Source organism: Bombina bombina, chromosome 6, assembly GCF_027579735.1.
Source record: "Bombina bombina isolate aBomBom1 chromosome 6, aBomBom1.pri, whole genome shotgun sequence".
NCBI lineage: Eukaryota > Metazoa > Chordata > Amphibia > Anura > Bombinatoridae > Bombina > Bombina bombina.
In genome coordinates this window covers 626,712,331-626,730,934 of record NC_069504.1, presented here as the reverse complement: position 1 = coordinate 626,730,934, position 18,604 = coordinate 626,712,331, and the positions used below count along the sequence as shown (strand labels likewise).

The following is an 18,604-nucleotide window of genomic DNA, read 5'->3' as shown; positions in this document are numbered from 1 at the left end:
AGTAGACTTTTGCCTTTGCTTTTTGTCATAATCATATAATTTGTAACTTAACTTTATTTCCTGTTGCTTTTATCAACAGATTATTATTATTATCATCAGGTATTTGTAGAGCGCCAACAGATTCTGCAGCGCTATGAACATAGGTGGTATACAAAAAACATTTACAGGGGTCAAGTGGGCAGAGGGCCCTGCCGAGAGTTGCACTGTTGTAGAAACAAAAAGCTGGGCTCATAGGCTTACTTGCTGTGGGGTTTAAGGGGATAACAGTGGAGATAAGAAGGATAGTGTAGGTTGTAAGCATCCCTGAATAGTAGAGTCTTCAGGGAGTGCTTGAAGCTTTCAAAACTAGGGGAGAGTCTTGTGGAGCGAGGCAGAGAGTTCCATAAGATAGGAGCCAGTCTGGAAAAATATTGTAAACGGGAATGTAAGGAGGTAACAAGAGAGGAGGAGAGTAGGAGATCATGAGCAGAGCGAAGGGGATGGGAGGGAGAGTATCTGGAGACAAGGTTTGAGATGTAGGGGAGAGCAGTGCAGTTGAGGGCTTTCTGTGTCAGAGTGAGAATTATGTGTTTAATCCTGAAAATGTTAATTATGGATACCAGAGAGGATGGAGTTGCAGTAGTCAAGGCGGGAAAGGATGAGAAAGTGGATTAAAATCTTAGTTGAGTCTTGTGTAAGGAAATGTCTAATTTGAGAGATGTTTTTAAGGTGGAAGCGGCAGGCTTTTTAGCCAAGGACTGAATGTGAGGAGTGAAAGATAGATCTGAGTCATGTGTGACCCCAAGACATCGGGCATGTGGGGTTGAGGTAATGATGGAGTTATTAACAGTTATAGAGAAAAGGGGGGTGGATATTTTAGAAGAAAGGGGAAAAATAAGTTTTTGGACAGATAATTTTTAGTATATTTGTTGCTCATATCAAAAATATATAGATTCATTAATAATAGTTTAAATAAACAATATTTCTTGTGTAAAAATATAAATGAATCCATAATTTTCTAATCTACACAATACCTATTGTTTTGTATAAAATTGCTATTATTGTCTTATAAGACATCTATTTGAGGATTGTATTTTTAATATTATATATATTATTTGGAAATGTATGAAGTGCAAAATCTTTTACTATTATTATTATTTTTTAATAAAGTTACACTCAACAGTGTTCCATGATAACCCCTTAAGGCAGTGCTTTCCAAACTGTGTGTCGGGACACACTAGTGTGTCGGCAGCAGTGTGTAGGTGTGTCCCTGCTTCAGCACAAATTTTTTTACATTTTTTATTTTTTTGGTTTCTGACTTTCTGCCTGCCTGCTACGCATATCACATAGTTGACACGTGATTGATACCTAGGGGGACACAGATCATCTTAACCTATTGGCGCAGCTCAGTGGGAACTGAAACTATTCCCATTGGCAGCACATTGGCTCCTGACTGCACATGTAGTCTCCTTAATTGACTTGTGACTGCATGTGTAGTCAGTGAGTGTGACAGCAGTGTGTTTGCAGCGTGGGCAGTAGTCAATCGGACTCGCCAAGCTCTGAGGGCGGCAGCTTAAACGCTGAGCTGAAGTCAGAAGTCAGTGGGAGTTTTTTTGCAGCTAGCTCCCATTAGTGCATTGCTGCTCCTGCTCTTGATATATGGATAGGAAGTGGAAACTTAAAAATGCTTGATGATGAAATGCGAGTGTCTTTATCTAATATTCCACCAAATATTCAGATATTGTGTTCATCCCATCAACCTCATACATCCTATTAAAATAGTAAGTAGCTATTGGTGTTATTAAACTTTTTTTTAATTCTTGCACATACATACTGTTACTTGCAAATTTCATTATTATATAATTTATGTGTGTCCGTATCTCTTAAAACAAGTTAGTTTAACCTCCTGTTTGCTAGTACAACTGAATTAATTACTGTGTCGCGAAATGATGTAGGTCTAAAAAGTGTGTCACCAACATGAAAAGTTTGGAAAGCTCTGCCTTAAGGACATAGTTTTTTTCACCATTTCCATTTGTAAATGACACAGGTCATTTTGACATTCTGCTCAATATTAGTTTCACCATAATTATCATATACATATTATATACCGTTTTTAAACAGACTAACAGAGCTTTCTATGATACCCTATATGTATATAACACAACAATAGATAAGAATTTAATATTGAAAACATTTGAAAATTTAAATAAGGCATTTCTTTTGTCAGTTTTCTTTATAACCATTCCTACAAAACGATTTAACCCTTCTATTTCCAATGGCATAAAATTAAATCTAAAATACATTTTAACACTTATATTGACAAAGGGGTTCACAGGGAGAGAAGGGAAGGGGACAAAAAAGTGATCACTAAGGATGTGCCTTTGGATCCTTTGTTAGAATCTAAATGTAGAAGGCGGCAACCACTTGTGGCATTTGGCTCTTTTCAGAGCCGAATTTCTCCATGTGAAAATCTTTCACAAGAAGAAATTTGTCTTCGAAAAGAGTTGAATGCAATGAGTGGCCGTCTTCTTCCACATTTGTATCCTAACAACGTATCTGAATGCACATCCCTTGGGATCATATGAGACCATGGGGCAGTTTTTTGGGGGGAATCTGGCCTCAATCCTGAGGTATCCAGTCATTGCCCAGTGAGCCTGATAATAGCATGCATTGCTGCATGCTAGTATCTAGGCTGCACTTTAAGTATGCAATCACTGTGACTAGCTTTCATTTTTGACAGTTGCTGTAATGTTGCTGGATAGTCTTACATACAGGCATCCAGCACCAGCACAAGACTGCAGCATGTACCTTATGTAATGAGGCATTCTACAGACACCTGCCTGTGGTGTCCTCCATTACACTATTTCTCCAATGCCTCACTCACGCGGCTTTCTGAGAGACTCACATACTAACTGCCCAGGACAGCCGCCGTACAAGGTACGGCTCATGTCCTTAAGGGCTAAATGACAGATGCCTTACCCTGTACAACATCTGTTGTTAAGGGGTTAAAGGAAGATATTGAACAGCATTACGTATAATACTCTTGTTTATCCATGTGGCTAACTCAAAACAAAAACATAATTTATGTAAGAACTTACCTGATAAATTAATTTCTTTCATAATGGCAAGAGTCCATGACCTAGTGACATATGGGATATACATTCCTACCAGGAGGGGCAAAGTTTCCTAAATCTCAAAATGCCTATAAATACACCTCCCATCACACATATACTTCAGTTTATCGTATAGCCAAGTAGTGAGGTATAAAAAGGAGTAAAAAGGCATACAAAAAAGAGAAACTGGAAAATAATATTGTGCTTTATACAAAAAATATAACCACCAAAAACAAAGTGGGCCATATGGACTCTTGCCATTATGAAAGAAATGAATCAGGTAAGTTCTTACATAAATTATGTTTTCTGTAAATGGCAAGAGTCCATGAGCTAGTGACGTATGGGATAAAATACCCAAGATGTGGTAGCCCACAGAAGAGTCACTAGAGAGGGAGGGATCAAATAAAAACAGCTATTTCCACTGAGAAATTAAATCCAAAAAATAAGTTCTTCTTATAAACAGAAGAATCAAACTGAGACAGCTGCCTGAAGAACCTTTCTACCAAAGACTGCTTCCGAGGAAGGAAATACACTGAAATGGTAAAATGTAGTAAATGTATGCAAAGAAGACCATGTTGCTGCTTTGCAAATCTGATCAACTGAAGCTTCATTCTTAAAAGTCCAAGAAGTGGCAACTGATCTAGTAGAATGAGCTGTAATTCTCTGAGGCGGAGACTTCCCCGCCTCCAAATAAGCCTTGTGAACCAAAAGCTTTAACCAAGATGCCAAAAAAATGGCAGAGGCTTTCTGAACTTTCCTAGAACCAGAAAAGACAACAAACAGACTAGAAGTCTTTCTGAAATACTTAGTAGCCTCAATATAGTATTTCAAAGACCTTACCACATCCAAAGAGTGTAACGATTTTTCAAGCGAATTCACAACCTTAGGAAAAAAATTAAACGAAGTTCGCATAACAGCTTTATCCTGATGGAAAATCAGAAAAGGAGACTCACAAGAGAGAGCCAACAATTCAGAAACTCTTCTAGCAGAAGAGATAGCCAAAAGGAACAATACTTTCCAAGAAAGTAATTTAATATCCAAAGAATGGATAGGCTCAAAAGGAGGAGTCTGCAAAACTTTCAAAACCAAATTAAGACTCCATGGAGGAGAAAAAGACTTAATAACAGACTTGATACGGACCAAAGCCTGAACAACATTGAATATCAGGAAGTTTAGCAATCTTTCTATGAAATAAAACAGAAAGAGCAGAGATTTGTCCCTTCAAAGTACTTGCAGACAAACCTTTATCCAAACCGTCCTGAAGAAACTGGAGAATTCTAGGAATTCTAAAAGAACGCCAAGAGAATTTATGAGAAGAATACCATGAAATATAGGTTTTCCAAACCTGACAATAAATCTTCCTTGAAACAGACTTACGAGCCTGCAACATAGTATTGATCTCTGAGTCAGAGAAACCTCTATGACTAAGCACTAAACCTTCAATTTCTATACCTTCAAATTTAGAGATTTGAGATCCTGATGGAAAAAGGGCCCTTGAGACAGGAGGTCTGGCCATAAAGGAAGTGACCAAGATTGGCAACTGGACATCCGGACAAGATCAGCATACCAAAACCTGTGAGGCCATGCTGGTGCTATCAGAAACACATGCGATTGTTCCATTATGATATTGGAGATCACCCTTGTAATAAGAACTAGAGGCGGAAAAATATAAGCAAGTTTGACGGCTGAGATAATCCACTTCCCAATTGTCTACACCTGGGATAGGAATAGCAGAAATTAGACAAGAGTTGGATTCTGCCCAAGAAAGTATCAATGATACTTCTTTCATTGCTAAAGGACTGCGAGTAGAATGCTGGGATTTAAGAATATCAATGGTGATATCTGAGTATAATTCCTGCACCATTGATTCAGCATGCAAAGCTGCAAAGGTCTCATATGAAAACAAGCAAAGGGGATTGCGTCCAATGCTGCAGTCATGAGATCTAAACTTCCATGCAGATAGCCACTGAAGGGAATGATCGAGACTGAAGGTTTCGACAGGCTGAAATTTCATTTGTCTCTTGTCTGTTAAAGACAGAGTCATGGACACTGAATCTATCTGGAAACCTAAAAAGGTGACCCTTGTCTGAGGAATCAAGAAACTCCTTGGTAAATTGATCCTAAAACCATGTCTTTGAAGAAACAACACTAGTCCAAATAAGGAAACACCGCAATACCTTGCTCTCTGATTACAGATAGAAGGGCACCGAGAACCTTAGAAAAGATTCTTGGAGCTGTCGCTAGGCCAAATGGAAGAGCAACAAATTGGTAATGCTTGTCTATAAAAGAGAATCTCAGAAACCAATAGTGATCTGGATGAATCGGAATGTGAAGATAAGCGTCCTGTAAGTCTATTGCGGACATGTAATGACCTTGCTGAACAAAAGGCAGAATAGTCCTTTTAGTCACGACCTTGAAAGTTGGGACCCTTAAAAAAACGATTAAAAAACTTCAGATCCAGAACTGGTCTGAATTAATTTTCTTTTTTTGGGACAATGAATAGATTTGAATAAAAACCCAGACCCTGTTCCTAAGGCAGGACTGGTATAATCACCCCTGAAAGCTCCAGATCTGAAACACACTTTAGAAAAGCCTGAGCTTCCACAGGATTTGTTGGAACATGAGAGAGAAAGAATCTTCTCACAGGGGGTCTTATTCTAAAACCTTTTTGATACCCTTGAGAGACAATGCTCTGAATCCAGATTCTAAACAGAATTTGCCCAAATGTTTTGAAATAATTTCAATCTGCCCCCCCCACCAGTTGAACTGGATTGAGGGCCGCACCTTCATGCAGTCTTGGGGGCTGGCTTTGGCTTCTTATAAGGCTTGAATTTATTCCAACTTGAAGATGCTTCCAATTGGAACCAGAGTCCTTAGGGGAAGGAATAGTTTTCTGTTCTCTATTCTGACAAAAGGAACAAAACAGATTAGAAGCTTTAGATTTACCCTTAGACTTTTTAGCTTGGGGCAAAAAAACTCCCTCCCCCCAGTGATAGTGGAAATAATAGAATCCAACTGAAAACCAAATAAATTATTACCCTGGAAAGATAGAGATAGTAATCTAGATTTAGATACCATGTCAGCATTCCATGATTTAAGCCATAAAGCTCTTCTGGCTTGAATAGCTAAAGACATAGATTTAACATCAATCTTGATGAAATCAAAAATAACATCACAGATAAAATGATTAGCATGTTGAAGCAAACGAATAATGCTAGACAAATCAGAATCTGTTTCCTGATGTGCTAAGCTATCCAACCAAAAAGTTGATGCAGCCGCAACATCAGCCATAGAAATGGCAGGCCTGAGAATATAGCCAGAATGTAAATAAGCTTTCCTTAGATAAGATTAAATCTTCCTATCTAAAGGATCCTTAAAATAAGTACTATCTTCCATATAAATAGTAGTATGTTTGGCAAGAGTAGAAATAGCCCCATCAACCTTTGGGACTTTTTCCCAAAACTCCAAATTAGCCACTGGTAAAGGATATAACTTCTTAAATCTAGAAGAAGGATTAAAAGAAGCCCCCGGCTTAGACCATTCCTTAGCAATCACATCAGAAAACGCATCTGGAACAGGAAAAACCTCCGGAGTAATCACAGGAGGTTTAAAAATAGAAATTAAACATTTACTGGTTTTGTTATCAAGAGGATCAGACTCCTCAATACCCAAAGTAACCAATACTTCTTTCAACAAAGACTGAATATATTCAATCTTAAAAAGATAAGAAGATTTATCAATTTCAATGTCTGAAGTAGGATCTTCTGAACCAGAGAGATCCTCTTCAGAGGTGGATATTTCAGTATGTTATCATCATCACAAATTTCATCAGTTTTATGAGAAGTTTTAAAAGACCTTTTACGTTTATTAGAAGGTAGAATAGCAGATATAGCCTTCTGTATTGCATCAGCAATATAATTTTTCATATCAACAGGGATATCATGTACATTAGATGTTGAGGGAACAACAGACGTTGTACTAGTACTAATAGAAACATTATCGTCATCCAAAAGCTTATTATGACAACTGTTACATAATATAGCCGGAGATATAATCTCAACTTGCTTACAACAGATACACTTAGCTTTGGTAGAACTGTGTTCAGGCAGCATGGTTCCTAGAGTAGCTTCTGAGACAGGATCAGACTAAGACATCTTGCAAAATGTAAAAAAAAAAAATAACATTTAAACAAAATATACAATTTCCTCATAAAGAAGTTTCAGGAATGGGAAAAAATGCATATGTTAGGCAGAAAAGCAAACCGCATAGCCCTCTAAAATATAAAGAGAGCAGGGAGCATAAAGGAAGTTGGGTAATATAACCCAAAAAAAAAAATTTGGCGCCAAGTATGACGCACAACGCAAAGTGACATTTTTTTGGCGCCAATCAACATTTGGAAATGACGCAACTCACGTCAGCGCAACTTTGCGGCAAACAACCTAATGTCAAAGACACAGAAAGTGATGAAACTTGCGATACTATAGACGCAAATTTGCGCCAAAAATTTTTCGCAACAAAAATGATGCAATAAATAACAGCATTTTGCGCCCTCACGAGCCTAGATTTGACCGCAAAATTTAAGGAAAAACAAGTCAAATTGGATAAAAAGACTAAACCCCAGGTAAGAAAATAATAAAAAAAGAACTTCCTCAAACATGATTCTCATACTGAAACTGCTAGACTTCAAAGGGAAATACACATAGACCTGACTCATGGCAAATATAAGTAAATACATATATTTAAAACTTTATATTAATACATAAAGCCCCAAACATAGCTGAGAGTGTCTTAAATAATGATACATACTTGATACAAAGACACCCATCCACATATAGCAGACAGCTAAACCAGTACTGAAAACTATCAGCAGAGGTAATGGTATAAGAGTATATCGTCAATCTGAAAAGGGAGGTAGGAGATGAATCCCTACGACTGATAACAGAGAACCCTTGAAAATAGGGATGCACCGAAATTTTGGCCGCAGAAAGTTTCGGCCAAAAATTGCATTTTTGGTTATTTCGGTTTTCGTTTTTTTTTGCCTTTTATTTTCGGTAAAATTATTGTGTAGCATATTTCAAATTTGATGCCAGCCTAGAGCTGCTGTTTGAGTTCATTACTTGATTTACTGTTTTGCATATAATAATAGTTTTCTAGGACAATACTTTATTTTGATAATTGGTAAAAAACAAACAAAAACAAAAAAACTGTTAAATCTGATTCTGTCACACAGAAATAAAAAAAGAATACTAGCGATGCACCAAAATTTGGGCCCCCAGAAAATGTGCAATTCCAATTTCGGCCCAAAGAGGACCAAAATGGCTAAAAATGTATAGCCCTCTCCTGTTCTATTGAGTTACATGTCTATCCTTAGCATAAGGTGAGCAGCACAGCACTAGCATTATACACAGAGCACACACATAAGTACCATGATATGATGATATTTGAAACCAGCAGTGCCCTATTTTTTTTTTTTTTTTAGAAGGAAACCAAAGTTCTGAATACAGTATTCAAAGGAGGATAAGTAACATGTTTATAAACGCTTGATATTATCAGACACAGCCCTAAGCACACACCGTGAATGTGTATAAGCCTTATATACAGTGATCATACATCAGCCTCTTGTGCATAGACATTCTATTCGCTTGAGGCAAATATGCGTGCACACTATATATGCATAAGCCCCAAGCTAGCACACAGTTGGTACAAATTAGTACCCACCAGACAGTGTATACAAAAAAGCACAATAACTTTCTATAACCACCTTGCACGTAAGGTCGTAGCTAAGTCCGGTGGTCCTGGTGATAGGTGACAGGCAGACTCCATTTGGGGCTCTGGACATATACTCTGACAGGTCAGTGTGAGACCCGAACCAGGAACTAGGGGGAGATACGATGAGAGAAGATCAGGTTCAGCCACGCCCATCGCATGGATAACTACACCCAAAAACAAAACGCATGTCCACCTCGTATTGTTGTCTGGCTATAACCACGCTCTCCCTTGTAGAGCTCCACCTGTTTCACTGCAGATCCCGTCCTACGGTACAAGTGACCACGCCCATTTGTTGGAGCTTTCCCGCCTACAAGCTCTCTTAGCTACACACACACACACTGTAGTTAAAAAAGAAAAAAAAATTGCTTTAGTTTCGATTTTCGGCCATGGGCATCCTGAATTTTCGGTATTGGTTTCGATCCAGAATTTTCATTTCGGTGCATCCCTACTGGAAAAGATTTCCAATGAGTGAAACCATAAGAATCAACAGGCAATACTCTCTTCACATCCCTCTGACAAACACTGTACTCTGAGAGGAATTGGGCTTCAGAATGCTTAGACGCACTTATCATAGAAGAAATCATAAAAATCAAGCACAAACTTACTTCACCACCTCCATAGGAGGCAAAGTTTGTAAAACTGAAGTATGTGTGTGGTGGGAGGTGTATTTATAGGCAATTTGAGGTTTGGGACATTTTGCCCCTCCTGGTAGGAATGTATATCCCATACATCACTATCTCATGGACTCTTGCCATTTACATGAAAGAAACACTTCTGAAGAACAGACTGCAGCCTGGAATGTGTACAAGCCAGGTAGTTATTTTTGTGAATCGTATAAGGAACATAATAAAGCAAAGTTTGTTAAACCAGTGTTTCTCAAATGGTGTCTCATGAGAGATGCAGAGGTGTGCCTCAAATTTTTATAGTACAAAATATTTATGTCCAAATTACACTACACTTTTACCAGCCTAATATCTTAACCATTTAATTTGCTAGCCTCGTTTTTCCTCTCCCAACCGTTTTTTTAATAGGCTATTACAGACTTAAAGGGATAGGAAAGTAAAAATAAAATGAAATTTACATTGCCAAGTGTGCCACAGTCTGAAAAAGTTTGAGAACCACTATGTCAAATATTCAAAATGTCATTTTCAGATACAATACACTGTCACTGTCTTTATTACAATAGCATTTACAAAACAAAGATGTAACGTTTACCTTCATTTTGACCTTTGCACAGGGAGTGTAACTCTCTCTACAACTTTTATGTACTAATGAGTTGCAATCTGAAAACAAGAAGAGAGTCAAATTACTAAATTAGTTATATACATTTACATTTCTGTTTTACTTATAATCACATACACAGATTCTCAATACATAGAAACATAGTTTCATGTTACTTTGTTCTTAGGATAGCTTTATGTATGTCCCAGGCATATTGAATTATGTTACAGTCTTTGTTTTTGCCACCTCTAATGGAAGTTTAACCATGAATCCACCACCCTTTCTGCAAAAAATAGCTTTCTCACATTTCTCCTGAATCTGCTACCATCTAACCTAAGATTGTAACCCCTTGTTTTGGCATTTCCTTTATTGTACAACATTTTTTCAGATTCCACTTTATTATGTCCCTTGAAAATAGAAATACATTAACAAAACATTATTTAGTAAGTTTCAAGAGGCATTAAAGGGAAAGTAAAGTCAAAATTAATCAAATGGAATGGATAAAACATAACATTTCAATCAAATTTTCAATTTACTAATATTAATAATTTTGCTCAGTTTTCCTGGTACCGTTTGTTAAAGAGTAATCTTAGGTGAGCTCAGGAGTGTGCATGTGTATTTAGCCATATGCCAGCAGTATTTGCAACATTGTTTGTAGCAATGCGATAAATAGCAAACACTGCTGCCACAGAAAAATAAAGACACAAGCACACTCAAGTCATATCTGACTACCTCGATTTATTTTTCAATAATGGATACCAAAAGAACAAAGCAAAGTTGATAATAAGTAAAGTAAAACGTTGTTTTAAACAGCATGCCCTATTTATATCATAAATGTTTAATTTTTACTTTACTGTCCCTTTAATTAAGAAGAAAGGGGGATTATGGCTGCAATAGCCATTCTTGAAGAAAAGGATCTTCCTTTTAAATTAAATCATCGTATCAGTAATTACCATCAAAAACATTTTGTCCTATACATGCCATAACATGCGGGTGATTCACATATTATATACACACACACTATATATATATATATACATACATGCACACATATATATATGTGTATATATACATACATATATATATACATACACACACATAAATACACACATATATATATATATATATATATATATATATATATATATATATATATATACACACACATATAAACATATATGGCTTGAGGAAGGGCACAGCCTGAAACGTCGCCTATGTTTGCTGCTTGACAATAAACCACTAAATTGGAGTGCTGCAGCTTTTTTTTTCTTACGTGTATATATATATGAAGAGAAAGAACAGCACCCCTGAGATAGAACAAAAGCTAGAATAACTTCCATGCCTGTTCGTTTTTATTGCAACTCAGGGTGCGAATTCTTTTAGCACGCTATGCCCCTTCACAGAGAAAAAATATCCTGTAGCATATCAGTCTGACCTTGCCCAATGACAGTCCAGCACCGTAATACCAGGCAATTCTTCTCTGAAGACAAAGCGATCGTCTGGGGTTGTTGTTTCTCTTTGTCAGAGAAGAATTGCCTGGTATTTCGGGGCTGGACTGTCATTGGGAAGGATCAGACTGATATGCTACAGGATATTTTTTCTCTGTGAGAGGGCATAGTGTGCTAAAAGAACGCGCACCCCGAGTTGCAATGGAAATGAACAGGCATGGAAGTTATTCTAGCTTTTGTTCTATCTCAGGAGTGCGTCTCTCTCTTCTGATATATATACATACATACATACATATATATATATATATATATATACATACACACACACGTCATATACACACACAAACTAAAAGTTTCAATCTGTGTGTGATTTCCAACCAGCATGTCCCAAAATCAACCTGATAGTATAACTGGAATTTAGGACTGTGCAGGTTTTTCATACCAATAACGTACAACATTACACCAATAACTGTATTAAAATTATTCTAGTTGTGAGGTAACTAATTATAAATGTATTTTTTATTTAATGCATATAAAAAGAATCAGAGTTTCATAGGATTTTTCTTTTAAAAATGTTTAGGAATGCCACATACAGTGGTTAGCTGCCACACATCATGAAACAAAACTTACCTTTCTCCAACATAGGTGTGTCCGGTCCACGGCGTCATCCTTACTTGTGGGATATTCTCTTCCCCAACAGGAAATGGCAAAGAGCCCAGCAAAGCTGGTCACATGATCCCTCCTAGGCTCCGCCTACCCCAGTCATTCTCTTTGCCGTTGTACAGGCAACATCTCCACGGAGATGGCTTAGAGTTTTTTAGTGTTTAACTGTAGTTTTTATTATTCAATCAAGAGTTTGTTATTTTAAAATAGTGCTGGTATGTACTATTTACTCAGAAACAGAAAAGAGATGAAGATTTCTGTTTGTATGAGGAAAATGATTTTAGCACCGTAACTAAAATCCATGGCTGTTTCCACACAGGACTGTTGAGAGCAATTAACTTCAGTTGGGGGAACAGTGTGCAGTCTCTTGCTGCTTGAGGTATGACACATTCTAACAAGACGATGTAATGCTGGAAGCTGTCATTTTTCCCTATGGGATCCGGTAAGCCATGTTTATTACGATGGTAAATAAGGGCTTCACAAGGGCTTATTAAGATTGTAGACTTTTCTGGGCTAAATCGATTCAGTTTTAAAACATATTTAGCTTTGAGGAATCATTTTATCTGGGTTTTATTGATATTATAATATCGGCAGGCACTGTATTAGACACCTTATTTCTCTGGGGCTTTCCCAAAGCATAAGCAGAGCCTCATTTTCGCGCCGGTGTGGCGCACTTGTTTTTGAGAGGCATGGCATGCAGTCGCATGTGAGAGGAGCTCTGATACTTAAAAAAGACTTTCTGAAGGCGTCATTTGGTATCGTATTCCCCTTTGGGCTTGGTTGGGTCTCAGCAAAGCAGATACCAGGGACTGTAAAGGGGTTAAGTGTTAAAACGGCTCCGGTTCCGTTATTTTAAGGGTTAAAGCTTCCAAATTTGGTGTGCAATACTTTTAAGGCTTTAAGACACTGTGGTGAAAATTTGGTGAATTTTGTACAATCCCTTCATGTTTTTTCGCAATTGCAGTAACAAAGTGTGTTCAGTTTAAAATTTAAAGTGACAGTAACGGTTTTATTTTAAAACGTTTTTTGTACTTTATTATCAAGTTTATGCCTGTTTAACATGTCTGAACTACCAGATAGACTGTGTTCTGAATGTGGGGAAGCCAGAATTCCTGTTCATTTAAATAAATGTGATTTATGTGATAATGACAATGATGCCCAAGATGATTCCTCAAGTGAGGGGAGTAAGCATGGTACTGCATCATTCCCTCCTTCGTCTACACGAGTCTTGCCCACTCAGGAGGCCCCTAGTACATCTAGCGCGCCAATACTGCTTACTATGCAACATTAACGGCTGTAATGGATAATTCTGTCAAAAACATTTTAGCCAAAATGAATCCTTGTCAGCGTAAGCGTGGCTGCTCTGTTTTAGTTACTGAAGAGCATGACGACGCTGATATTAATATCTCTGAAGGGCCCCTAACCCAATCTGAGGGGGCCAGGGAGGTTTTGTCTGAGGGAGAAATTACTGATTCAGGGAACATTTCTCAACAGGCTGAACCTGATGTAATTGCATTTAAATTTAAGTTGGAACATCTCCGCATTCTGCTTAAGGAGGTATTATCCACTCTGGATGATTGTGAAAAGTTGGTCATCCCAGAGAAACTATGTAAAATGGACAAGTTCCTAGAGGTGCCGGAGCTCCCAGAAGCTTTTCCTATACCCAAGCGGGTGGCGGACATTGTTAATAAAGAATGGGAAAGGCCCGGTATTCCTTTCGTCCCTCCCCCCATATTTAAAAAATTGTTTCCTATGGTCGACCCCAGAAAGGACTTATGGCAGACAGTCCCCAAGGTCGAGGGAGCGGTTTCTACTTTAAACAAACGCACCACTATACCCATAGAGGATAGTTGCGCTTTCAAAGATCCTATGGATAAAAAATTAGAAGGTTTGCTTAAAAAGATGTTTGTTCAGCAGGGTTACCTTCTACAACCAATTTCATGCATTGTCCCTGTCACTACAGCCGCATGTTTCTGGTTTGATGAACTGATAAAGGCGCTCGATAGTGATTCTCCTCCTTATGAGGAGATTATGGACAGAATCAATGCTCTCAAATTGGCTAATTCTTTCACCCTAGACGCCACTTTGCAATTGGCTAGGTTAGCGGCTAAGAATTCTGGGTTTGCTATTGTGGCGCGCAGAGCGCTTTGGTTGAAATCTTGGTCGGCTGACGCGTCTTCCAAGAACAAGCTACTAAACATTCCTTTCAAGGGGAAAACGCTGTTTGGCCCTGACTTGAAAGAGATTATCTCGGATATCACTGGGGGTAAGGGCCACGCCCTTCCTCAGGATCGGCCTTTCAAGGCGAAAAATAGACCTAATTTTCGTCCCTTTCGTAAAAACGGACCAGCCCAAAGTGCTACGTCCTCTAAGCAAGAGGGTAATACTTCTCAAGCCAAGCCAGCTTGGAGACCAATGCAAGGCTGGAACAAGGGAAAGCAGGCCAAGAAGCCTGCCACTGCTACCAAGACAGCATGAAATATTGGCCCCCGATCCGGGACCGGATCTGGTGGGGGGCAGACTCTCTCTCTTCGCTCAGGCTTGGGCAAGAGATGTTCTGGATCCTTGGGCGCTAGAAATAGTCTCCCAGGGTTATCTTCTGGAATTCAAGGGACTTCCCCCAAGGGGGAGGTTCCACAGGTCTCAGTTGTCTTCAGACCACATAAAAAGACAGGCGTTCTTACATTGTGTAGAAGACCTGTTAAAAATGGGAGTGATTCATCCTGTTCCACTAAGAGAACAAGGGATGGGGTTCTACTCCAATCTGTTCATAGTTCCCAAAAAAGAGGGAACGTTCAGACCAATCTTAGATCTCAAGATCTTAAACAAGTTTCTCAAGGTTCCATCTTTCAAGATGGAAACCATTCGAACTATTCTTCCTTCCATCCAGGAGGGTCAATTCATGACCACGGTGGATTTAAAGGATGCGTATCTACATATTCCTATCCACAAGGAACATCATCGGTTCCTAAGGTTTGCATTCCTGGACAAACATTACCAGTTCGTGGCGCTTCCTTTCGGATTAGCCACTGCTCCAAGGATTTTCACAAAGGTACTAGGCTCCCTTCTAGCGGTGCTAAGACCAAGGGGCATTGCAGTGGTACCTTACCTGGACGACATTCTGATTCAAGCGTCGTCCCTTCCTCAAGCAAAGGCTCACACGGACATTGTCCTGGCCTTTCTCAGATCTCACGGCTGGAAAGTGAACGTGGAAAAGAGTTCTCTATCCCCGTCAACAAGGGTTCCCTTCTTGGGAACAATTATAGACTCTTTAGAAATGAGGATCTTTCTAACAGAGGCCAGAAAAACAAAACTTCTAGACTCTTGTCGGATACTTCATTCCGTTCCTCTTCCTTCCATAGCTCAGTGCATGGAAGTGATCGGGTTGATGGTAGCGGCGATGGACATAGTTCCTTTTGCGCGCATTCATCTAAGACCATTACAACTGTGCATGCTCAGTCAGTGGAATGGGGACTATACAGACTTGTCTCCGAAGATACAAGTAAATCAGAGGACCAGAGACTCACTCCGTTGGTGGCTGTCCCTGGACAATCTGTCTCAAGGGATGACGTTCCGCAGACCAGAGTGGGTCATTGTCACGACCGACGCCAGTCTGATGGGCTGGGGCGCGGTCTGGGGATCCCTGAAAGCTCAGGGTCTTTGGTCTCGGGAAGAATCTCTTCTACCGATAAATATTCTGGAACTGAGAGCGATATTCAATGCTCTCAAGGCCTGGCCTCGGCTAGCGAGGACCAAGTTCATACGGTTTCAATCAGACAACATGACAACTGTTGCGTACATCAACCATCAGGGGGGAACAAGGAGTTCCCTAGCGATGGAAGAAGTGACCAAAATCATTCTATGGGCGGAGTCTCACTCCTGCCACCTGTCTGCTATCCACATCCCAGGAGTGGAAAATTGGGAAGCGGATTTTCTGAGTCGTCAGACATTGCATCCGGGGGAGTGGGAACTCCATCCGGAAATCTTTGCCCAAGTCACTCACCTGTGGGGCATTCCAGACATGGATCTGATGGCCTCTCGTCAGAACTTCAAAGTTCCTTGCTACGGGGCCAGATCCAGGGATCCCAAGGCGGCTCTAGTGGATGCACTAGTAGCACCTTGGACCTTCAAACTAGCTTATGTGTTCCCGCCATTTCCTCTCATCCCCAGGCTGGTAGCCAGGATCAATCAGGAGAGGGCGTCGGTGATCTTGATAGCTCCTGCGTGGCCACGCAGGACTTGGTATGCAGATCTGGTGAATATGTCATCGGCTCCACCTTGGAAGCTACCTTTGAGACGAGACCTTCTTGTTCAGGGTCCGTTCGAACATCCGAATCTGGTTTCACTCCAGCTGACTGCTTGGAGATTGAACGCTTGATTTTATCGAAGCGAGGATTCTCAGATTCTGTTATCGATACTCTTGTTCAGGCCAGAAAGCCTGTAACTAGAAAGATTTACCACAAAATTTGGAAAAAATATATCTGTTGGTGTGAATCTAAAGGATTCCCTTGGGACAAGGTTAAGATTCCTAGGATTCTATCCTTCCTTCAAGAAGGATTGGAAAAAGGATTATCTGCTAGTTCCCTGAAGGGACAGATTTCTGCCTTGTCGGTATTACTTCACAAAAAGCTGGCAGCTGTGCCAGATGTTCAAGCCTTTGTTCAGGCTCTGGTTAGAATCAAGCCTGTTTACAAACCTTTGACTCCTCCTTGGAGTCTCAATTTAGTTCTTTCAGTTCTTCAGGGGGTTCCGTTTGAACCCTTACATTCCGTTGATATTAAGTTATTATCTTGGAAAGTTTTGTTTTTAGTTGCGATTTCTTCTGCTAGAAGAGTCTCAGAATTATCTGCTCTGCAGTGTTCTCCTCCTTATCTGGTGTTCCATGCAGATAAGGTGGTTTTACGTACTAAACCTGGTTTTCTTCCAAAAGTTGTTTCTAACAAAAACATTAACCAGGAGATTATCGTACCTTCTCTGTGTCCAAAACCAGTTTCAAAGAAGGAACGTTTGTTGCACAATTTGGATGTTGTTCGCGCTCTAAAATTCTATTTAGATGCTACAAAGGATTTTAGACAAACATCTTCCTTGTTTGTTGTTTATTCAGGTAAAAGGAGAGGTCAAAAAACAGAATTTATGTTTACCTGATAAATTACTTTCTCCAACGGTGTGTCCGGTCCACGGCGTCATCCTTACTTGTGGGATATTCTCTTCCCCAACAGGAAATGGCAAAGAGCCCAGCAAAGCTGGTCACATGATCCCTCCTAGGCTCCGCCTACCCCAGTCATTCGACCGACGTTAAGGAGGAATATTTGCATAGGAGAAACCATATGTTACCGTGGTGACTGTAGTTAAAGAAAATAAATTATCAGACCTGATTAAAAAAACCAGGGCGGGCCGTGGACCGGACACACCGTTGGAGAAAGTAATTTATCAGGTAAACATAAATTCTGTTTTCTCCAACATAGGTGTGTCCGGTCCACGGCGTCATCCTTACTTGTGGGAACCAATACCAAAGCTTTAGGACACGGATGAAGGGAGGGAGCAAATCAGGTCACCTAAATGGAAGGCACCACGGCTTGCAAAACCTTTCTCCCAAAAATAGCCTCAGAAGAAGCAAAAGTATCAAATTTGTAAAATTTAGAAAAAGTGTGCAGTGAAGACCAAGTCGCTGCCTTACATATCTGATCAACAGAAGCCTCGTTCTTGAAGGCCCATGTGGAAGCCACAGCCCTAGTGGAGTGAGCTGTGATTCTTTCAGGAGGCTGCCGTCCGGCAGTCTCATAAGCCAATCGGATAATGCTTTTAATCCAGAAGGAGAGAGAGGTAGAAGTTGCTTTTTGACCTCTCCGTTTACCAGAATAAACAACAAACAAAGACAAAGTTTGTCTGAAAACCTTAGTAGCTGCTAAGTAAAATTTGAGAGCACGAACTACATCCAAGTTGTGCAACAAACGTTCCTTCTTTGAAACTGGATTAGGACACAAAGAAGGCACAACTATCTCCTGGTTAATGTCTTTGTTAGAAACAACTTTTGGAAGAAAACCAGGTTTAGTACGCAAAACCACCTTATCTGCATGGAACACCAGATAAGGAGAAGAACACTGCAGAGCAGATAATTCTGAAACTCTTCTAGCAGAAGAAATTGCAACCAAAAACAAAACTTTCCAAGATAATAACTTAATATCAACGGAATGTAAGGGTTCAAACGGAACCCCCTGAAGAACTGAAAGAACTAGGTTGAGACTCCAAGGAGGAGTCAAAATTTTGTAAACAGGCTTGATTCTAACCAGAGCCTGAACAAAGGCTAGAACATCTGGCACAGCTGCCAGCTTTTTGTGAAGTAACACAGACAAGGCAGAAATCTGTCCCATCAAGGAACTTGCAGATAATCCTTTTTCCAATCCTTCTCGA

General features: G+C 39.6%; 1 protein-coding gene across 7 annotated transcripts in view; it reads right to left on the bottom strand.

Annotated features, from left to right (window-relative positions):
• The window catches only part of AKAP13 (A-kinase anchoring protein 13), a 521,925-nt gene that overhangs the window by 50,244 nt on the left and 453,077 nt on the right, over positions 1–18,604 (bottom strand). For all 7 annotated transcript variants that reach the window (XM_053717637.1, XM_053717639.1, XM_053717640.1 and 4 more), the window contains one exon: positions 10,077–10,144. In XM_053717637.1, the coding sequence (XP_053573612.1) occupies positions 10,077–10,144 (68 nt within the window). The remainder of the gene's footprint in view (positions 1–10,076; positions 10,145–18,604) is intronic.